This window comes from Aedes albopictus, chromosome 2 (genome assembly GCF_035046485.1).
Source record: "Aedes albopictus strain Foshan chromosome 2, AalbF5, whole genome shotgun sequence".
NCBI classification, from domain to species: domain Eukaryota; kingdom Metazoa; phylum Arthropoda; class Insecta; order Diptera; family Culicidae; genus Aedes; species Aedes albopictus.
This window is the reverse complement of record NC_085137.1, coordinates 377,628,996-377,644,156: the sequence shown is the minus strand read 5'-3', so window position 1 is coordinate 377,644,156 and position 15,161 is coordinate 377,628,996. Positions and strand designations below refer to the sequence as shown.

General features: G+C 39.7%; 1 protein-coding gene across 3 annotated transcripts in view; it reads right to left on the bottom strand.

The window, feature by feature from the left end:
• The window catches only part of LOC109422889 (uncharacterized), a 93,112-nt gene that overhangs the window by 30,347 nt on the left and 47,604 nt on the right, over positions 1–15,161 (bottom strand). For all 3 annotated transcript variants that reach the window (XM_062853026.1, XM_062853028.1, XM_062853027.1), the window contains exon 3: positions 5,957–6,094. In XM_062853026.1, the coding sequence (XP_062709010.1) occupies positions 5,957–6,071 (115 nt within the window). In that variant the 5' untranslated portion in view covers positions 6,072–6,094. The remainder of the gene's footprint in view (positions 1–5,956; positions 6,095–15,161) is intronic.

Genomic DNA, 15,161 nt, shown 5'->3' with positions numbered 1-15,161 from the left:
AATTACCTAGAGGTATTTTAATTATGAATGCCGTGAAAAAGTGCTGGACTTCACCTGAATTAATTCCTGGGTAAATCGCAGGAATATATTCAAAATGGAAAGTTTAGAGGAAATTAGTAAGAAATTTCTAAAAGAGATTCCTGGTGCATTTCTAAAAGAAATGCAGGGAGGAATCCCTTGGTGAAACCTGTAAGAGTCTTCCCTGGATGAATTCCTGGAGAAATTTCTGAAGAATTCGTGGAAGAATTATTGAAAAAATTCATGATGGAATCCCAGAGTGTACTAAAAACATACTAGAGGGATTCCAGAAAAAAATCGCTGGAAAGTCCTTAAAGAAATTGCTGGAGAAATCCCATCACAAATTTCGGAAGACGTTACCCAAGGTTAAGTCCTAAAATAGTCATTGAAGGAAACCCTTGACCCATTATAGAGGGAATTTTTGAAAGTTTTGTGGAACAGTCCCTGAGGACTTTTCCAAAGAAACGCCCTCAAAACATCCATGAAAAAAAAATCCTAGACGAATATCTGGAGAAGTGAAATGAATCTCTGGATATATTTCTGAAAGAATGGAAGGACGAACTTCTGGAGGAATTTTTTTGCAGGAGCTGCAGAGGGTATTATTTAAGGAATTCATGTATGGATTTACGAATGAACTTCTAAAGGAATTCTTGGAGAAAATTGTGAGAGAATTCCTGGATGACTTCTTGGAAAATTGACTGGCTTCTGCAAGCATCTCTCCAAAATTATCTTAAAGTATTCCAATACAAATCTCCGAAGAAAATCCTCTAGAAATCCTTGAAGTAATTTGAAAAAGTCTTCAGGTATTCCTGCAGGCATCCCTGGAGAATTTCTTGGGTGCATCTCTGGAAAAGACGATGAAAAGATTTCTGGAATATCTTATCGAACCCCTAAACAAATTTTTGAAGAGGTCTAGCGAGGAATTTCGAAAGAATCACTAGGGGAATTCCTGGAAGAATTCCCGGAGCAATCCCTGAAGGAATTTCTGGGAGATCCCTGGACGAGTACGTGGAGGAATTTCTGAAGCAATTCATGGAGAATTCTGTGAAATAAAACCTGGTGGAATTCTTGGAGGAATCCTTGGAGGAGTTCTTGGAGGAATCCCTGGGAGAGAATTTTTTTGATGAATTTTTATAGGAATCCTCGGAAGAATGCGTGTGGGAACCCCTGGACAAATTTCTGGGAAAAATCCTGGAAGAATTCCTCCTGAAGAAATCACTTGGGAATTCTTGGAGGAAGTCCTGGAGGAACTCCTGGAGCAATCCCTGGATAAATACCTGTAAGAAATTCCTGGAGGAATATTTGAAGCAATTTATAAGGAAATCTTTGGAGGAATTCCTGAAGGAATTGCTGGAGAAATTCTTAAAAAGGGGGAAATTCTTAAAGGAATGAAGGAATTCCTGTTGAAATCGCTGGAGAAAGCCCTGAAGGAGTCTCTAAAGGAATTCGTAGAGAAATTCCTGATAGAATTCATGGAGAAATTCGGAGAATACCTGAATGAATGCCTGGAGGAATTCTTGGAGGAGGTTCTAAAAAAAATCCTGACGGACTCCCTGGAGGAATCCCAGCAGAAATCCTTGGAGGAATCTCTATAGGAATGCCTGGAAGAATTCCTTGAGGAGCTCTGGGAGAAACTTCTGGAGAAATCCCAAGAGGAATCCCTATAGCATTAACCAGTATAACTCCTAAAGCAATCTCTGAAGGAATGCCTGGAGGAATCCCTGGAGGAATTCCTGGAAGAATCCTTGGAGTGATTCCTGGTACAATTCTTGGAAGAATCCTTGGAGGAATCCCTGGAGCAATTCCTGGAGCAATTTCTTGGAACAATTCTTGGAGGAATCCCTGGAGGGATTTCTGAACGAATGCCTGGAGAAATGCCTGAAGGAATTTGTGAAGAAATATCTAGACAATCTTCTGGAGGAATCGTTGGAGGAATTCCCAGAGGAGTCTCTAGAGCAATTCCTGCAGGAATTCCCGGTGGAATCCTTGGGGGAATCTCTGAAGGAATCCCTGGAGCAATTCCTGGAACAATTCTTAGAGGAACCCCTGGAGGGGTTTTTGAACGAATGCCTGGAGGTATTTCTGAAGAAATGCTTGTAGGAATTCCTGAAAAATCTCTAGAGGAACTTATGGAGGAATCACTTGAGAAGTTCCTGGATAAATGTTTAGAGAAATCCCCGGAGATATCTCTGGAGGAATCCCTGCAGGAATTCCTGGTGGAATCTTTGAAGGAATCCCTGAAGGAATCCCTGGAGGAATCCCTGGAGAAATTTCTGGAGGAATTCTTGAATCGAAGGAACCCCAGGATCGAAGGAACCCGTGGAGGAATTCCTAGAAGAATCCCTGAATAAATTCCTGGAGTAATTCCTTGAGCAATTCCTGGAGAAGTCCCTGGTGGAATCCCAGGACGAAATCCAGGAGGAATTCCTAAAGTAATTGCAATAGGATTTTCTAAAGAAATTTCAAAGGGAAGTTTTTATTAAGAATCCCCAGGATGGTTCCTGGAAGCAATCTTAAAAGGGGAAACTCTTAACAATTCCTGTAGGAATTCCTGAAAGAACTCCAGGAGGAATTCCCAAGAAGGGTTCCTGGAAGAATCCTTGGAGGAATTTTTAAAATAGTTCCTGAAAGAATCCTAGACAAATTTCCCGAGTTCCCCATTCTTGAAGGAATCCTTGGACATAGTCTTGGAGGAATACCTGGAGAGTTTCCTGAAGAAATCTCAGGAGGAAACCCGGAGGCAGGGATGCCATATATTCAGATTTATCTGTATTATACAGATTTTTGAGCAGCCACACATATTTTGTTTTATATGAAATACAGATTTTTGAGCTAGAGGGTATATTTTAATTTTGAATAGAATACAGATTTTTCTCCCAAATTTTGTATAGGATACATATTTTTGAAAATAGTTATACAGATTTTTCAAAAAATCATCTGGCATCTCTAATCGGAATTCCTGAAAGAATTTCTGCAAGAATTCCTGGAAAAAAAACTGAGGGAGTTGATGTCTGCTGTATTTTCTGAACAAATTATTGACTCTTTCAATAATTAGATTAGATTGGAATTAGATTAGATGAACTTTTAAAGCATTTTTTGTAAGAAAAATGATGGCATTTCCAGAGCATTTTGTGAATAAACTATGATAAATTTTTCTGAAATAATTCCTGGAAGAAATTCCTCCTTAAACTCTATGAATAATGGAAAATATGGAGGAAGCCATGAACAAATCTCTGAAGGAATACATGCAGAAATAACTTGAAAAAGCTCTGGTGAAATTCCTTTGGGAATCCCTGGAGAAATTCTCGAAAAATAGCACCGGAACAATCACTAGAGGAACCTCCGAAAGAATGTCTGGGAAATCTCTAGAGGAATTCTTGAAGAAATCTCTGGAGGAAACCATGATTAGGTCTTTGAAGGAAGCTATTCCTGGAATTCTTTGAATCTCCCTTGCGGAAGTATCTTTAACTTTCCGAAAAAAACGTTGGAGGAATTTCTGAAGAATTTCATGAAACAAACCCTGAAACAATCGTAACCCTGCTAGGAATGGGTGACAAAACGTCGAATGCCAAAACATCGAAGTGACAAAACGTCGCAAGTGTGTAAGTGTTCGCAGTTCAGTGTGATTTTTTTTCTGAGATTTTGAAAATCAATGACTCATTTTGCACTCTATGATGCTTCAGACCCGAGTTGAAATCATCAGCTAAGTACAGAATATTGTGTGGATACTTAGAATTTTTGTGCTAATACCTGTGAATACCGGATGAATTGCGGAGAAGGAAGACTATTTTAGCCAAAACCCCCTATTAGGCAGAAATTCGGTTCTGAATGAGGAAGGCATTCCCTCCCACCCCTTACGTCTGAATGGAAAGTACCACCAAACCAGACGACCTTGAAGGAACAATGCATCCAATGATCGCCATCGCCACCCAAAAGGTGCCAGATATCCGGCCGACGATAGCTAGAGATCGCCATGTTGCCATCGTAGCCACGCTGAAGGAAGTTGTGACGTAATGCTGAAAATTTGTAGAAGGTGCCATTGACAGCGTGCTATTCGCAGTGTTGAATTTGAACGCGAACAATTTGCGTTGAACTTCAAATACGACACACTGCGATTAAACATATTTGAACTTTGTTCAGTTCAAAATACCAATGAACAAATAGCAAGAACTACACCGTGTCCAATAATTTCTCATACAAAATACAAATTTAGAAAATATAATTTTATTTCACATGTGTGATTCATATTTTTAAAATGAATGCATGTATTGAAGGGCCACATAATACTTTAAATAATGCATACAGTTTAGAATAAATTTATTTCCCATTAGTTTTTATAAGCTTAGTAGTACACTTCCGTTTTCTGAAATCTGTTGTCTCCGGCACGCAAGAAAAATGTTCGAAAAGTTTTTCATTCTAGGGTAGCTAAATAGAGTCCATAAGGTTAAATTAAGTGTTGTTATCCCAAGTATTGTACCAAATGGATAAACTAAGGATAAAACAATACAATTTTAGTGATGATATATTAAGAAATTTGCATGTATGCTCAACTTGGGCTGATTTTCTTGAAAATGACCGTTATATTAAATATAAACATCATTGAACGTAAATTTTGGACAAAATTTACCACAATAGGGATTCAAGCGTGTTTTAGAAGTGAGAATGGTGTGAATCAACACGATAAGATGCAGCCATGCTTCCTTAACACATCAAATCTCATTAAAACAGGTAAATGGACATTTTTGTTTAATTTACGTTTTATTTGGTACCCACCCTGGTACCTGGTAAACTGAAGTGGTCATTTTTCTGCCATTTTTTCAGCAATTCTAGCAATCTTAGCCTGATTCGATTCAGAAACTCATCCTCTATCGAGAGGGGGAACCGGTTCAGTCACCGTGGATTGCGGAAAATCCGGATTTTGGTGCAAAATGTCCCACTTTATTGTGGCGCATATTTTCACGCAACAACGCATGCATGCAGTTGCGTCACAAAGTCCTAGGGCAGAACCTTGGTCAGGACGCACATGGATGACACATCCAAGCTCAGTTCATTTTTGGCTCGCGTTTAGTTCAAATGCAACACTGGATGCCAGTAGAAGGGGCCCGAAGAAGTAAGGAAAGGATTAACACAGGTAAGAGTACCGATTGAGAACGTGGGAAAGTGTTGCACTTAACGTGACGTGACGTGAGTTGTTTTTTTTATGACTGACAGTGCAAATATTCCCTATCCGCTAAGAAATGGTCAAGAAACATGCCGACCCTGAGATGATGTTTCAGGGAGTCTCAGGAAGGCTCCCCTCTGAACTAGTTGGAAGATACAAGTGAAAGAATGGGTTTCCTTTAAAAGAATAAAGAACGCCCTATTTGCTTATATTACTCGTTTTCGACGTTTTGGCACTCGGCCTTTTGGCATCCGACGTTTTGTCTTTCGTCGTTTTGTCCCTAAACCGATTTTTGTAGGCTTAATCATGGTTGTCAAATTGTGTGCGGAAATCAACACTGGAGACCCGAAATTCCACGATGTCGGCCCAAAATTAAAGATGGCGGCTTTTAATAGTTTTAGGCTCTAAAACCATGCAATACGTGATATAATTAAACCATGCAATACGGGTAGAATGGTATGTATGTACCTACATGTAGTAAGAATCAAGGGAAGTTGCAGATGCAAACAATTTGACCAAGTTGTGAGCTCAATGACTGCTAAACAATATACTGAAACTTTCATATATGTATTTTAGACACGATGCTTCAAGAACCCATGGGTTTAACTTGTAAAAAAATATCATATAAATTTCCAGAATTTTTTTATAAAATGTTTATTAGACAGAAAATTTAAAGCATCTGGTACGCTGTTGTAGTCTTTCTGCATCCTCAGTACCGGCAGTCCACATAGGAGCTCGCTTTAGACTTTTCCCCCACATTCATCCATCAAAACTCACCTAAATTACTGTCGAATTCGGTCGTGTGCGTTCCAGGCGAAAGTGGTCTGGATGGGGTAAGTGTTCGAACCACGTTCGAGTGATATTCCTCTCGCCTCTCCCGGGTGGTCGTCATGATTCAGCTGCGTCGATTGTGTTCTGTAAAATACCAAAAGAAAAAAAAAAACAATATGTCATGTCCGAGATCAAGATGGATTGAAGCGAATTTGAAGCGTTCATCGGTGCCTAGGCGCAAGGTGTATCTTAAGAATTGTTTACACTGGCGGATATCGCTTTCCTGTTCGCCTTTTCTACAGGATGGCCATCATTTTCGCGTTGTTTTTAGAAAACTTTGGATCCCATCAAGATGGTTTGTTCTCTGGCAAATGGGAAGATCCACTTGATGAATGAGAATCGTTTTAAAAGTTGTTTTTATTCTTCTTGAGCGATTTTCAATGAGTGGGCGCAACGAATGAGAAAACAACGCTGCGCTGATTGGATACTGTTGGTTCTGAATGATGTCATGTGATTTACTATTGAAACGGCTCTGAGATGGACCTGATGGGGCAATAACGCCTACCGTATGGTGATGATCCGCGGAAGAAAAGTATCTGGTTGAATTTCATTGAATACATTTGTTTGTAAGCATCTTTTTCGTTGGAGCAATGAGTTGAGATCTGATGATCAATGCAAAATATAGACCAGGAAGAGCATATTGCAAGAAAAAGTTCTAAGAATGCAGTGGTTGATTCTTTTCAATTTTTCTTCATTTCGTCAATACCACACGATATACGGATCCATAAATCTTAAATGAGTCATTCGTCAACAGTTGACGACATCCACTTCCGGATGGGATGCGTCTCTGAGTACAGTTTAATAACCTTACTCAACAGGCAAGGTTATGTGCAATAAAATCCACATCGTCAGACCGTCAAAGATTTGTGCACCAGGAACAAACACGCCGATTGCAGTGGATAATCCCCCGAAGCATGAAGCTCGAAACGTAACCAAAGTTCACAGGTATGCTATATATTCAGCGTCACTTGCAGCGTTGCGGTTGGGGAAAAGTGGGACGAAATGACACATTGATCATTTTATGTTTCTTTAAATAAGAAAAACAGATAAAAAAGATATGAGAAGAAGAGCATCTCTGCTTCATATACCAATTTACTCGTTTATAAAACGTTATACACTTTGAACCAACATATTCTTGGCTGCATCCAACCCCGCAATCCCCACATACAGGGTGTGGCAGGAAAAAATGCGAAAAGTTCAAGGTACTATTACACGCTAAATATGGGATATATATGAATATTTTTTCATGACAGTGTATCAGTCAATGTCTATATTCTAGCACTGAAAAATAAAAATGAACATATTTGATGTTTAACATGTGATAATATAGGCCTAATAAGTGGAGATCAATAAACTGCGCGCCCAATGGTCATGAAACAAAATGACTATAACAGTAACAAAATTAGCTCAAATTCGATGAACAACCAGATCGCACTGGTCCAGAGTCATGTAGTTTCACATACCAGATGAAATAAGTACATATATTTGATGATATTGTAGAGAAAATCAAAAAGTTTGATTTATCAGATGCGAAATTAAGCGACCTGTGTGATTTTCTGCGGTTTGAAAATTCTGGTTGTCTTCATCTTCAGGCGCCGCCCTGTAAAGGTTAGTGACCAAAATGGGAAATTTTTTAATTAACTTTTCAGAAAAATAGCCTATTATAGATCATGGAACGTTGAAACATAGATTGGTTAATGTCAAATGGACGAAAATGAGGTTTAAAGTTGAAAAACACTTTCGCATTTTTTCCTGCCGCATACTGTATCCAGTGTGACTGGACCTGCGTTGTTGCCCAGAAAAGCCGTAAACATCACATACCTACTCGAGTTGACCATGAGAGGACCATACTTGACAGGGCCTCTCCATAAATGGGCGAATCTCCGTTCAATCACTCTTCTCGAGTCATAGTCAAGGTGACGAGACCGAGAGCACCGGAAAAAAAATGGTTGAACAAACGAACTAAAAACTGACGGTGGTGGCGGCTGTTCGGCTTGAGTAATGCTGGAAGCATGAATCACTTAATTGAATCTTCAGTGGTTTAAAATCCGTATTGGATACATTGAGGCGAGTTGTTGGACTTTCCTCAGCCTTGATGAAACAAAGTAATGTTGGATTGTACAGATATTGCGTATCATCGAATTGAACACACTGACACTAAAATTGGTGGTTAAATGGTTTAAAACATTGAATTCTCTTTCACAACAACCGTGGGAAGTATGAATACCTACTACTATGAAATCTTTAATAAAATACTTGAAATACAGGAAATTTGTATTTCGTGAAGTGACCACAATACCTATAGCAACCTTTTTGTTTTATTGCTTGAATACAATTTCGTATACATGAGAATAGCTTTCTAGAATAGTTTCAAATAGTTTCAATACTTTAAAATATTCACAAAATTACGGTTAAAACATAAAATTAGTAATTTTGGTTTTGACATTATACATATTCATAAACTTTTTGTTTTATTAGTTTTATTAGTGGGCTTCGTGGCCGTGCGGTTAGCGGCGGCAGTCGTCTAGGCGTATCGTAAGCCTCGGAGTGTGGGTTCGGTTCCCGCTCCAGTCGGTGGAAACTTTTCGTCAAACGAAAAATTCATCACTGGGCCACTGAGTATTCTGTGTGTTGTCTGTTGTCTAGTGTAAGTAATGTGTTCAGCCTCTGGCTGAAGACGGTGTGAATTGTCTTCTTTATTCAATCACGTGTACATAAGAATAATTTTTCAAAACTATTTTGGAAAGCATGAAGTCTAACAACTTCGAAATTATCACAAAATTTCAAATATTGCATTTTTCATTCGTTGATAGATTTTCGAGCAAATCTTCAAAAAGGAAACATAAATATTCACACGTCAGATTGCATGGCATTTAGCAGCTGAACGAACCATGTATTTTTTTTTATCTGTATTAACGAGATTTTTAGCCTTAGGCTAGTTCATCTCGGGACCCACGCTTTATTTCCCTTCCGAAGGAAGAACTCACATTTTGCGAGTTTGTCGGGAGTGGGATTCGATCCCAGGTCCTCGGCGTGATAGTCAAGTGTTCTAACCATTACACCAGGTCCGCTCCCCAACCATGTATTCATTGCACCAACCGAGAGAGTGCGTTCAATGCTGTTTTTGTTAGCGGTGGCAAAACTCAATCTAGAGGGTTGTGACAATGTTTTGGTGGAACAACATTTTCCGCATGTGAGTTTATTACAGGGTAAAATCCGCAATAATGCTGAAAATATGTATTTCTTTATGAACAGGTTAGGAACTTTTTATGAATTCCTTTGAGTTTTTCCGGTGATTTTCACGTAATTTTTTTTTCAATTTCTTCGATTGTGCATTGGTATTCAGTTTCGACAAAATATTTTAATTCGTATATGTATTCCTGGGAAAATTACATTATTGATTCTTTGGTTTTAAACTTCTTTGGCAATTCCTTGGTGAGTTTCTTCAGTAATGTCTGTGAAATTTGTTCGTTAATTCCTTTGAGAGTTTCCTCGGAAACAAATTTGGAAATTTTTGCAGCAGTTTCTTCGGAACTTCTTCGATAAATACTTTGGAAATTTGTTTTGCAAGTTTGTTTTTGAGAATTTCTGGTAGCTCTATTGAAATTTGTATCGCAGTTTCTTCGGCAACTTTTTTGGAAAAAAAATGTTAATTCATTCGAAGTTTGTCCAGCAATTCCTTTGGAATTCCTCCAGTTATTCCTTCATAAATGTCTATGCTACTTTCTTTGGAAATTTATTTTCTTATCTTGAATTATCTTTTAATTGTCCTAAAAAAGGATATTTTGGCAATTTCTCTAAAAATTTATCCTACCATTTACTTGGAAAGTTCTGAGGCAATCATTTTAGGAACTCCTTCCACATTTACTTCGGAATATGGGAATTCTGCCATTTCTTCACAAATATTTGGAAATTCCCAGTTGGAAATACTTTCCAACCATTTACTAAGTAATTTTAAAATATTGCGTTTTCCAAAAGAATAGCTAAAGGAGTTTGAAAATGGAAATAACGATTCAATTCAATTCAACATAATTCTCGAAATAATCATCGAAGAAATTACCAAAAACTATTTGAGAAATTTCCTACGAAATCTCAAAAAAAAGTTGTTAAAATTGGCTGAGAATTTTCCGAAAGAATTTACAGCTCCTTTGGAAAAAAAATCAAAAAATGCAAAAGGAATTTCATTAAGAATTGCCGAAGCAGTTCTTAAAGTATGCGATAGCATTTACAAAAGAAATTGCCAAACGAGTTTATAACCAAAGAATAGAAAAATACTTCAAGTGAGTTTCCAGAAATTTTCAAAAAAAAACCACATAGAAATTTTCGCAGAAATTCTCAAATGATAGTGAAAGAAATTTTTTGAAGAAACTTTTGAAGTGATTGCCTGCTAAATTTCCAAACTTATTGCTTGAAGATTTTCCAAAGATAATGCCAGGAAGGAACTTACAATACAATTTCCAAACAAATTGTAGGAGAATTTATCAATAAAAAATTAACAAAAATATCTCAAAAAAGCCGGATTTTTTGTTCAAACGAAGTTCAAAAATAATTACAGAGGAAATTGCCAAAGAATTTGCTGAAGGATTTTAAAAAGGAAGTGACGAAGAAGGTCTCCAGATAATAACAAAAGAAATTTCTAAAAGAATTGCCTGTAAAATTTTTGGAGTAAGTTTCCAGAGAACTGTCGAAGATATTACCGCAGGAATATCTGAAAGCATTAAGGTACACCGGGGCAAGTTGAAACGGGCGGGGCAAGATGAAACAGCGGGTTAACATGACGTTTTCTAATGATGATAAACAGTTTGATTTCCATAACGCATAGTTTTTGATTCAAACAATCTTTTAAAAAAGATAAATTATCAAATTGTATTGAAATCTGTTTCAAAACTTCGTGTTTCATCTTGCCCTACCCATTTCAACTTGCCCCGGTGTACCTTTTTGAAAAAAAATCACGTTAAAATTGTTGAAAAAAATCTCTTCGGCATTACAGAACATATTCACAAGAAATCACAGAAGGAATTTAGAATGACATTGAAAAACAAATTCGCGAAAGAAACTAGCGACTTGGTAATGACAAACCATCCTTCAAAATAAATAGCTTTCTCCATGTTTTTAATCACTGTCATACATCAGGCATCTTGTTTATTTTCCATTCTTTGAAAGGAGACTCAAATTACAACTTTTTTCCTTTGTTCTCATTAACATGTATATTAACATCAAGCTATCTACACACTTGTCACCGTTTGAATAAAGCATAATTTTAGAAGTATAACGTCTTTAATTTTTGAACCAAAGGAGAGAAACGTTTCTGAACGTTTCAAAGCGTTTCAGGGGGTTTCACAAGGCTTTCAGGGGTCTTTATAAGATCTCCGGTGAGCTTCACGATACTTTCAGAGACGTTTGAAAGCGTTTCGGGACGTTTGAGTAGTGGTTTAAGGGGCTTCAGAAGCTCTGAAGTGAATTTCATGTGAGTTTCAGAGGCGTTTCAAGGCGTTTCAATGTGTTTCAGAGAGCTTCATGGGGGTTCCAGAGACATTTAAAACCGTTTCAAGGCGTTTGAATGCGTTTCAGAGCGTTTCAGGAGGTTTCAGAGGAGTTCAAGAGTGCTTGAGAGGCTCTTAGGTAAATTTCACGGAGGATCCATGGGAGTTTTAGGGGCGTTCCAAAACATTTCTAAATATTTCAAGGCGTTTCGAATCGTTTCAGGGCGTTTCAGGAGGTTTCATGGGAATTTAAGATAGCTTCAGAGGCTCGCAGGTGAATTTCACGGAGGTTTCATGGGGGTTTGGAGGAGTTTCGAAGCGTTTAAGACATGGTTTAAGAGCATATGTCGCCTCAGCATACGCGCAGAATCTCGAGACCGCGTTGCCAGACGAGGGCGAGCTCGATGAGGCCCCTCTAGTGGACTGCTGGAGTACAGTGAAAGCAGCCATCAATGACGCAGGGATAAAGACGGAGGCCTCTTGACGGACGGACGTGAGGTGATCGAAAGGTGGAAGTAGCACTTCGATCGGCACCTGAACGACTTGGAGAACGTAGGCACGTCCCGAGCAAAGGCGGATAACTAAGTGATATCACTTTGATAATAAACTTTGTTATCGGTGTTATCACTTTGTTATTTTTGTTATGATATTCTCCAATTTATGATAATCAGATGATTACAAATTTAGTTATCAATAATTTTTGTCTATCGCGCTAGCAAAGCAAAGCAAAGCAAAGCAAAGATAACCGTACACATCGTAGTTGCTACTCCGTGATTGACCAGAACAATCGAAGTAGCACAGAGAGCCAATGAATGTGAAAGCTTGGGACTAGCTAACCATTCTCAATGTGCACAATTCGAGAGTTCAGCTATTTAAAGTCAATAACGGCGCTGGCCACGTCCTTACGGTCATCAGGAAAGGGAAGGAATGTTAGTTCAACAACCGTTGCTACTAGAAACCGTGGAATCCACAGCATCCCCACAGTTGTCACGGGAAGGAATGGTGGTTAGTAGGGTAGGGTAAGGTGTGGATCTAGGAGCCACCTCTGTTAGGTGATATGATCCACTAGTTATATGGAAATACACGTCGCGGTCTTCATCACGATTATGATTTATTTGATCACGATGACCACTGATCCCGGATTTCGTGCTCGCGTTTCCATCGCCCTACCGTGGAAACCGACTGATCTACGATTATTGTAGCGCGATTCTGAACCCGGATTTTTCACTCGCACTTCCATCGCCCTACCGAGAAAACCGACTGACCAACGAATATTGTAGCGCGATTCTGAACCCGGATTTTTCACTCGCACTTCCATCGCCCTATCGAGAAAACCGACTGACCAACGAATATTGTAGCGCGATTCTGATCCCGGATTTTTCACTCGCACTTCCATCGCCCTATCGAGAAAACCGACTGACCAACGAATATTGTAGCGCGATTCTGAACCCGGATTTTTCACTAGCACTTCCATCGCCCTATCGAGAAAACCGACCTCAATAATTTTGGTCTATCGCGATAACATAAAAATACTAAATGATAACAAAATATGTAATCAGCTTCCAAACACACATTTCAAAGCTTTCTCAAAACTAAGGGTCTGCTGGACCTCGAATCTAAAAATAGATTCCGCTTTTCATCTTCAATACGACTGCAGTACGAAAGCGTAGCCTTCAACCACTCTCCCTCTCACTGAGTTCCGTTGGTATAGGGGCTATCGGCTGTGCCTGATAATCACTCGATCAGAGTTCGAGACCCACTGGGTGCAATAGTTGAAAACATGGGTTATAATTATAAGAAACTTTTTTCTACTGCTGATCATGTCGGTAAAGTAGATTTTTTACTATTTTGGTCGATAAAATAGCTCGGAATAATAACTAAATGATAACAAAACCTGTTATCAATCAGCTGTATTTTTTCATGTTGATAACTAAATGTAATATTGAATAAAATATCGTATAACACAATTAGTTATCAACTTGAACTCAATGATAACATAACTTCTTATCATTTTGGTATTCGTGGAGTAAATTTGAGTTATCATTTTTGTTATGTTGGCTCTTAATTCAACCTAAATGATAACAAACTCAATTATCAAACGAATGATAACCAGGTAACAGAACTTGTTATCATTTTGTTATCCGCCTTTGCTCGGGACGGGAGCCCACGGCAACGGAGGGAACGACGACGACGCTAGTGCAACGGAGGACGGAAATGAACCAACTCCCACGCAGAGGAAGATAAGGATGTCATTCACCAGCTCAAAACCAACAAAGCAGCTGAACTATAGATAGGACCAGCAAAGTTGGTTACCTGCCTGCATCGGCTGATAGTCAGGATCTGGGAAACCGAACAGCTACCGAAGGAGTGGAAGGGAGGTGTAATCTGGCCCATTCACAAGAAAGTCGACCATTTGGAATGTGAGAACTTCAGGGCGATCACTATTTTGAATGCTGCCTACAAAGTGCTATCCCATATCATCTTCCGTCGTCTGTCACCTAAAACAAATGAGTTCGTGGGAAGTTATCAAGCCGGCTTCATCGACGACCGGTCGACAACGGACCAAATCTTTACCATACGGCAAATCCTCCAGAAAAACCGTAAATACCAGGTCCCAACGCATCACTTGTTCATCGACTTCGAGCGGCATACTACAGTATCGACCGCACAAAGCTATGGAGAATCGTGGACGAAAATGGCTTTGCTGGGAAGCTGACTAGATTGATTAAAGCAAAGATGGACGGTGTGCAAAACTGCGTAAGGGTTTCGGGTGAACTATCCAGTTCATTCGAATCTTGACGGGGACTACGACAAGGTGATGGACTTTCCTGCCTACTATTCAACATCGCTCTGGAAGGTGTGATGCGACGAGCCGGGCTCAACAGCCGGGAAACGATTTTCACAAAATCCGGTCAATTTGTGTGCTTTGCGGACGACATGGACATTATTGCCAGAACATTTGGAACGGTGGCAGAGCTGTACACCCGCCTGTAACGCAAAGCACCAAAGGTCGGACTGCCTCAAAAATAAAGTACATGCTGGTAGGCGGAACCGAACACGACCGGATACGTCTGGGTAGTAATGTTACGATAGACGGGGATACTTTCGAGGTGGTGGAGGAATTCGTCTACCTCGGATCCTTACTGACAGCTGACAACAACGTGAGTCGTGAAATTCTGAGGCGCATCATCAGCGGAAGTCGGGCCTACTACGGGCTCCAGAAGAAACTGCGGTCGAAAAAGATTTACCCACGCACCAAATACACCATGTACAAAACGCTAATAAGACCGGTGGTCTTCTACGGACACGAGCCATGGACCATGCTCGAGGAGGACCTGCAAGCACTCGGAATTTTCGAGGCCCATGTGCTGAGGACGATCTCCGGCGGTGGGCAGGAGAACGGTGCACTTTACGGCGAACCCAGCATCCAGAAGGTGGCCAAAGCAGGAAGGATACGGTAGGCAGGGCACGTTGCAAGAATGCCGGACAAAAACCCTGCAAAGCTTGTGTTTGCAACTGAGCCTGCTGGCAAAAGAAGGCGTGGAGCGCAGAGAGCACGATTTTTCGATCTGCTAAAGTCAGCCTACACGGAGACAAAACTCGTACACGACTTATCTATCACTATAACCCAGGCCTGCCCAACCTTTTACAGTCGCGGGCCACAAGTG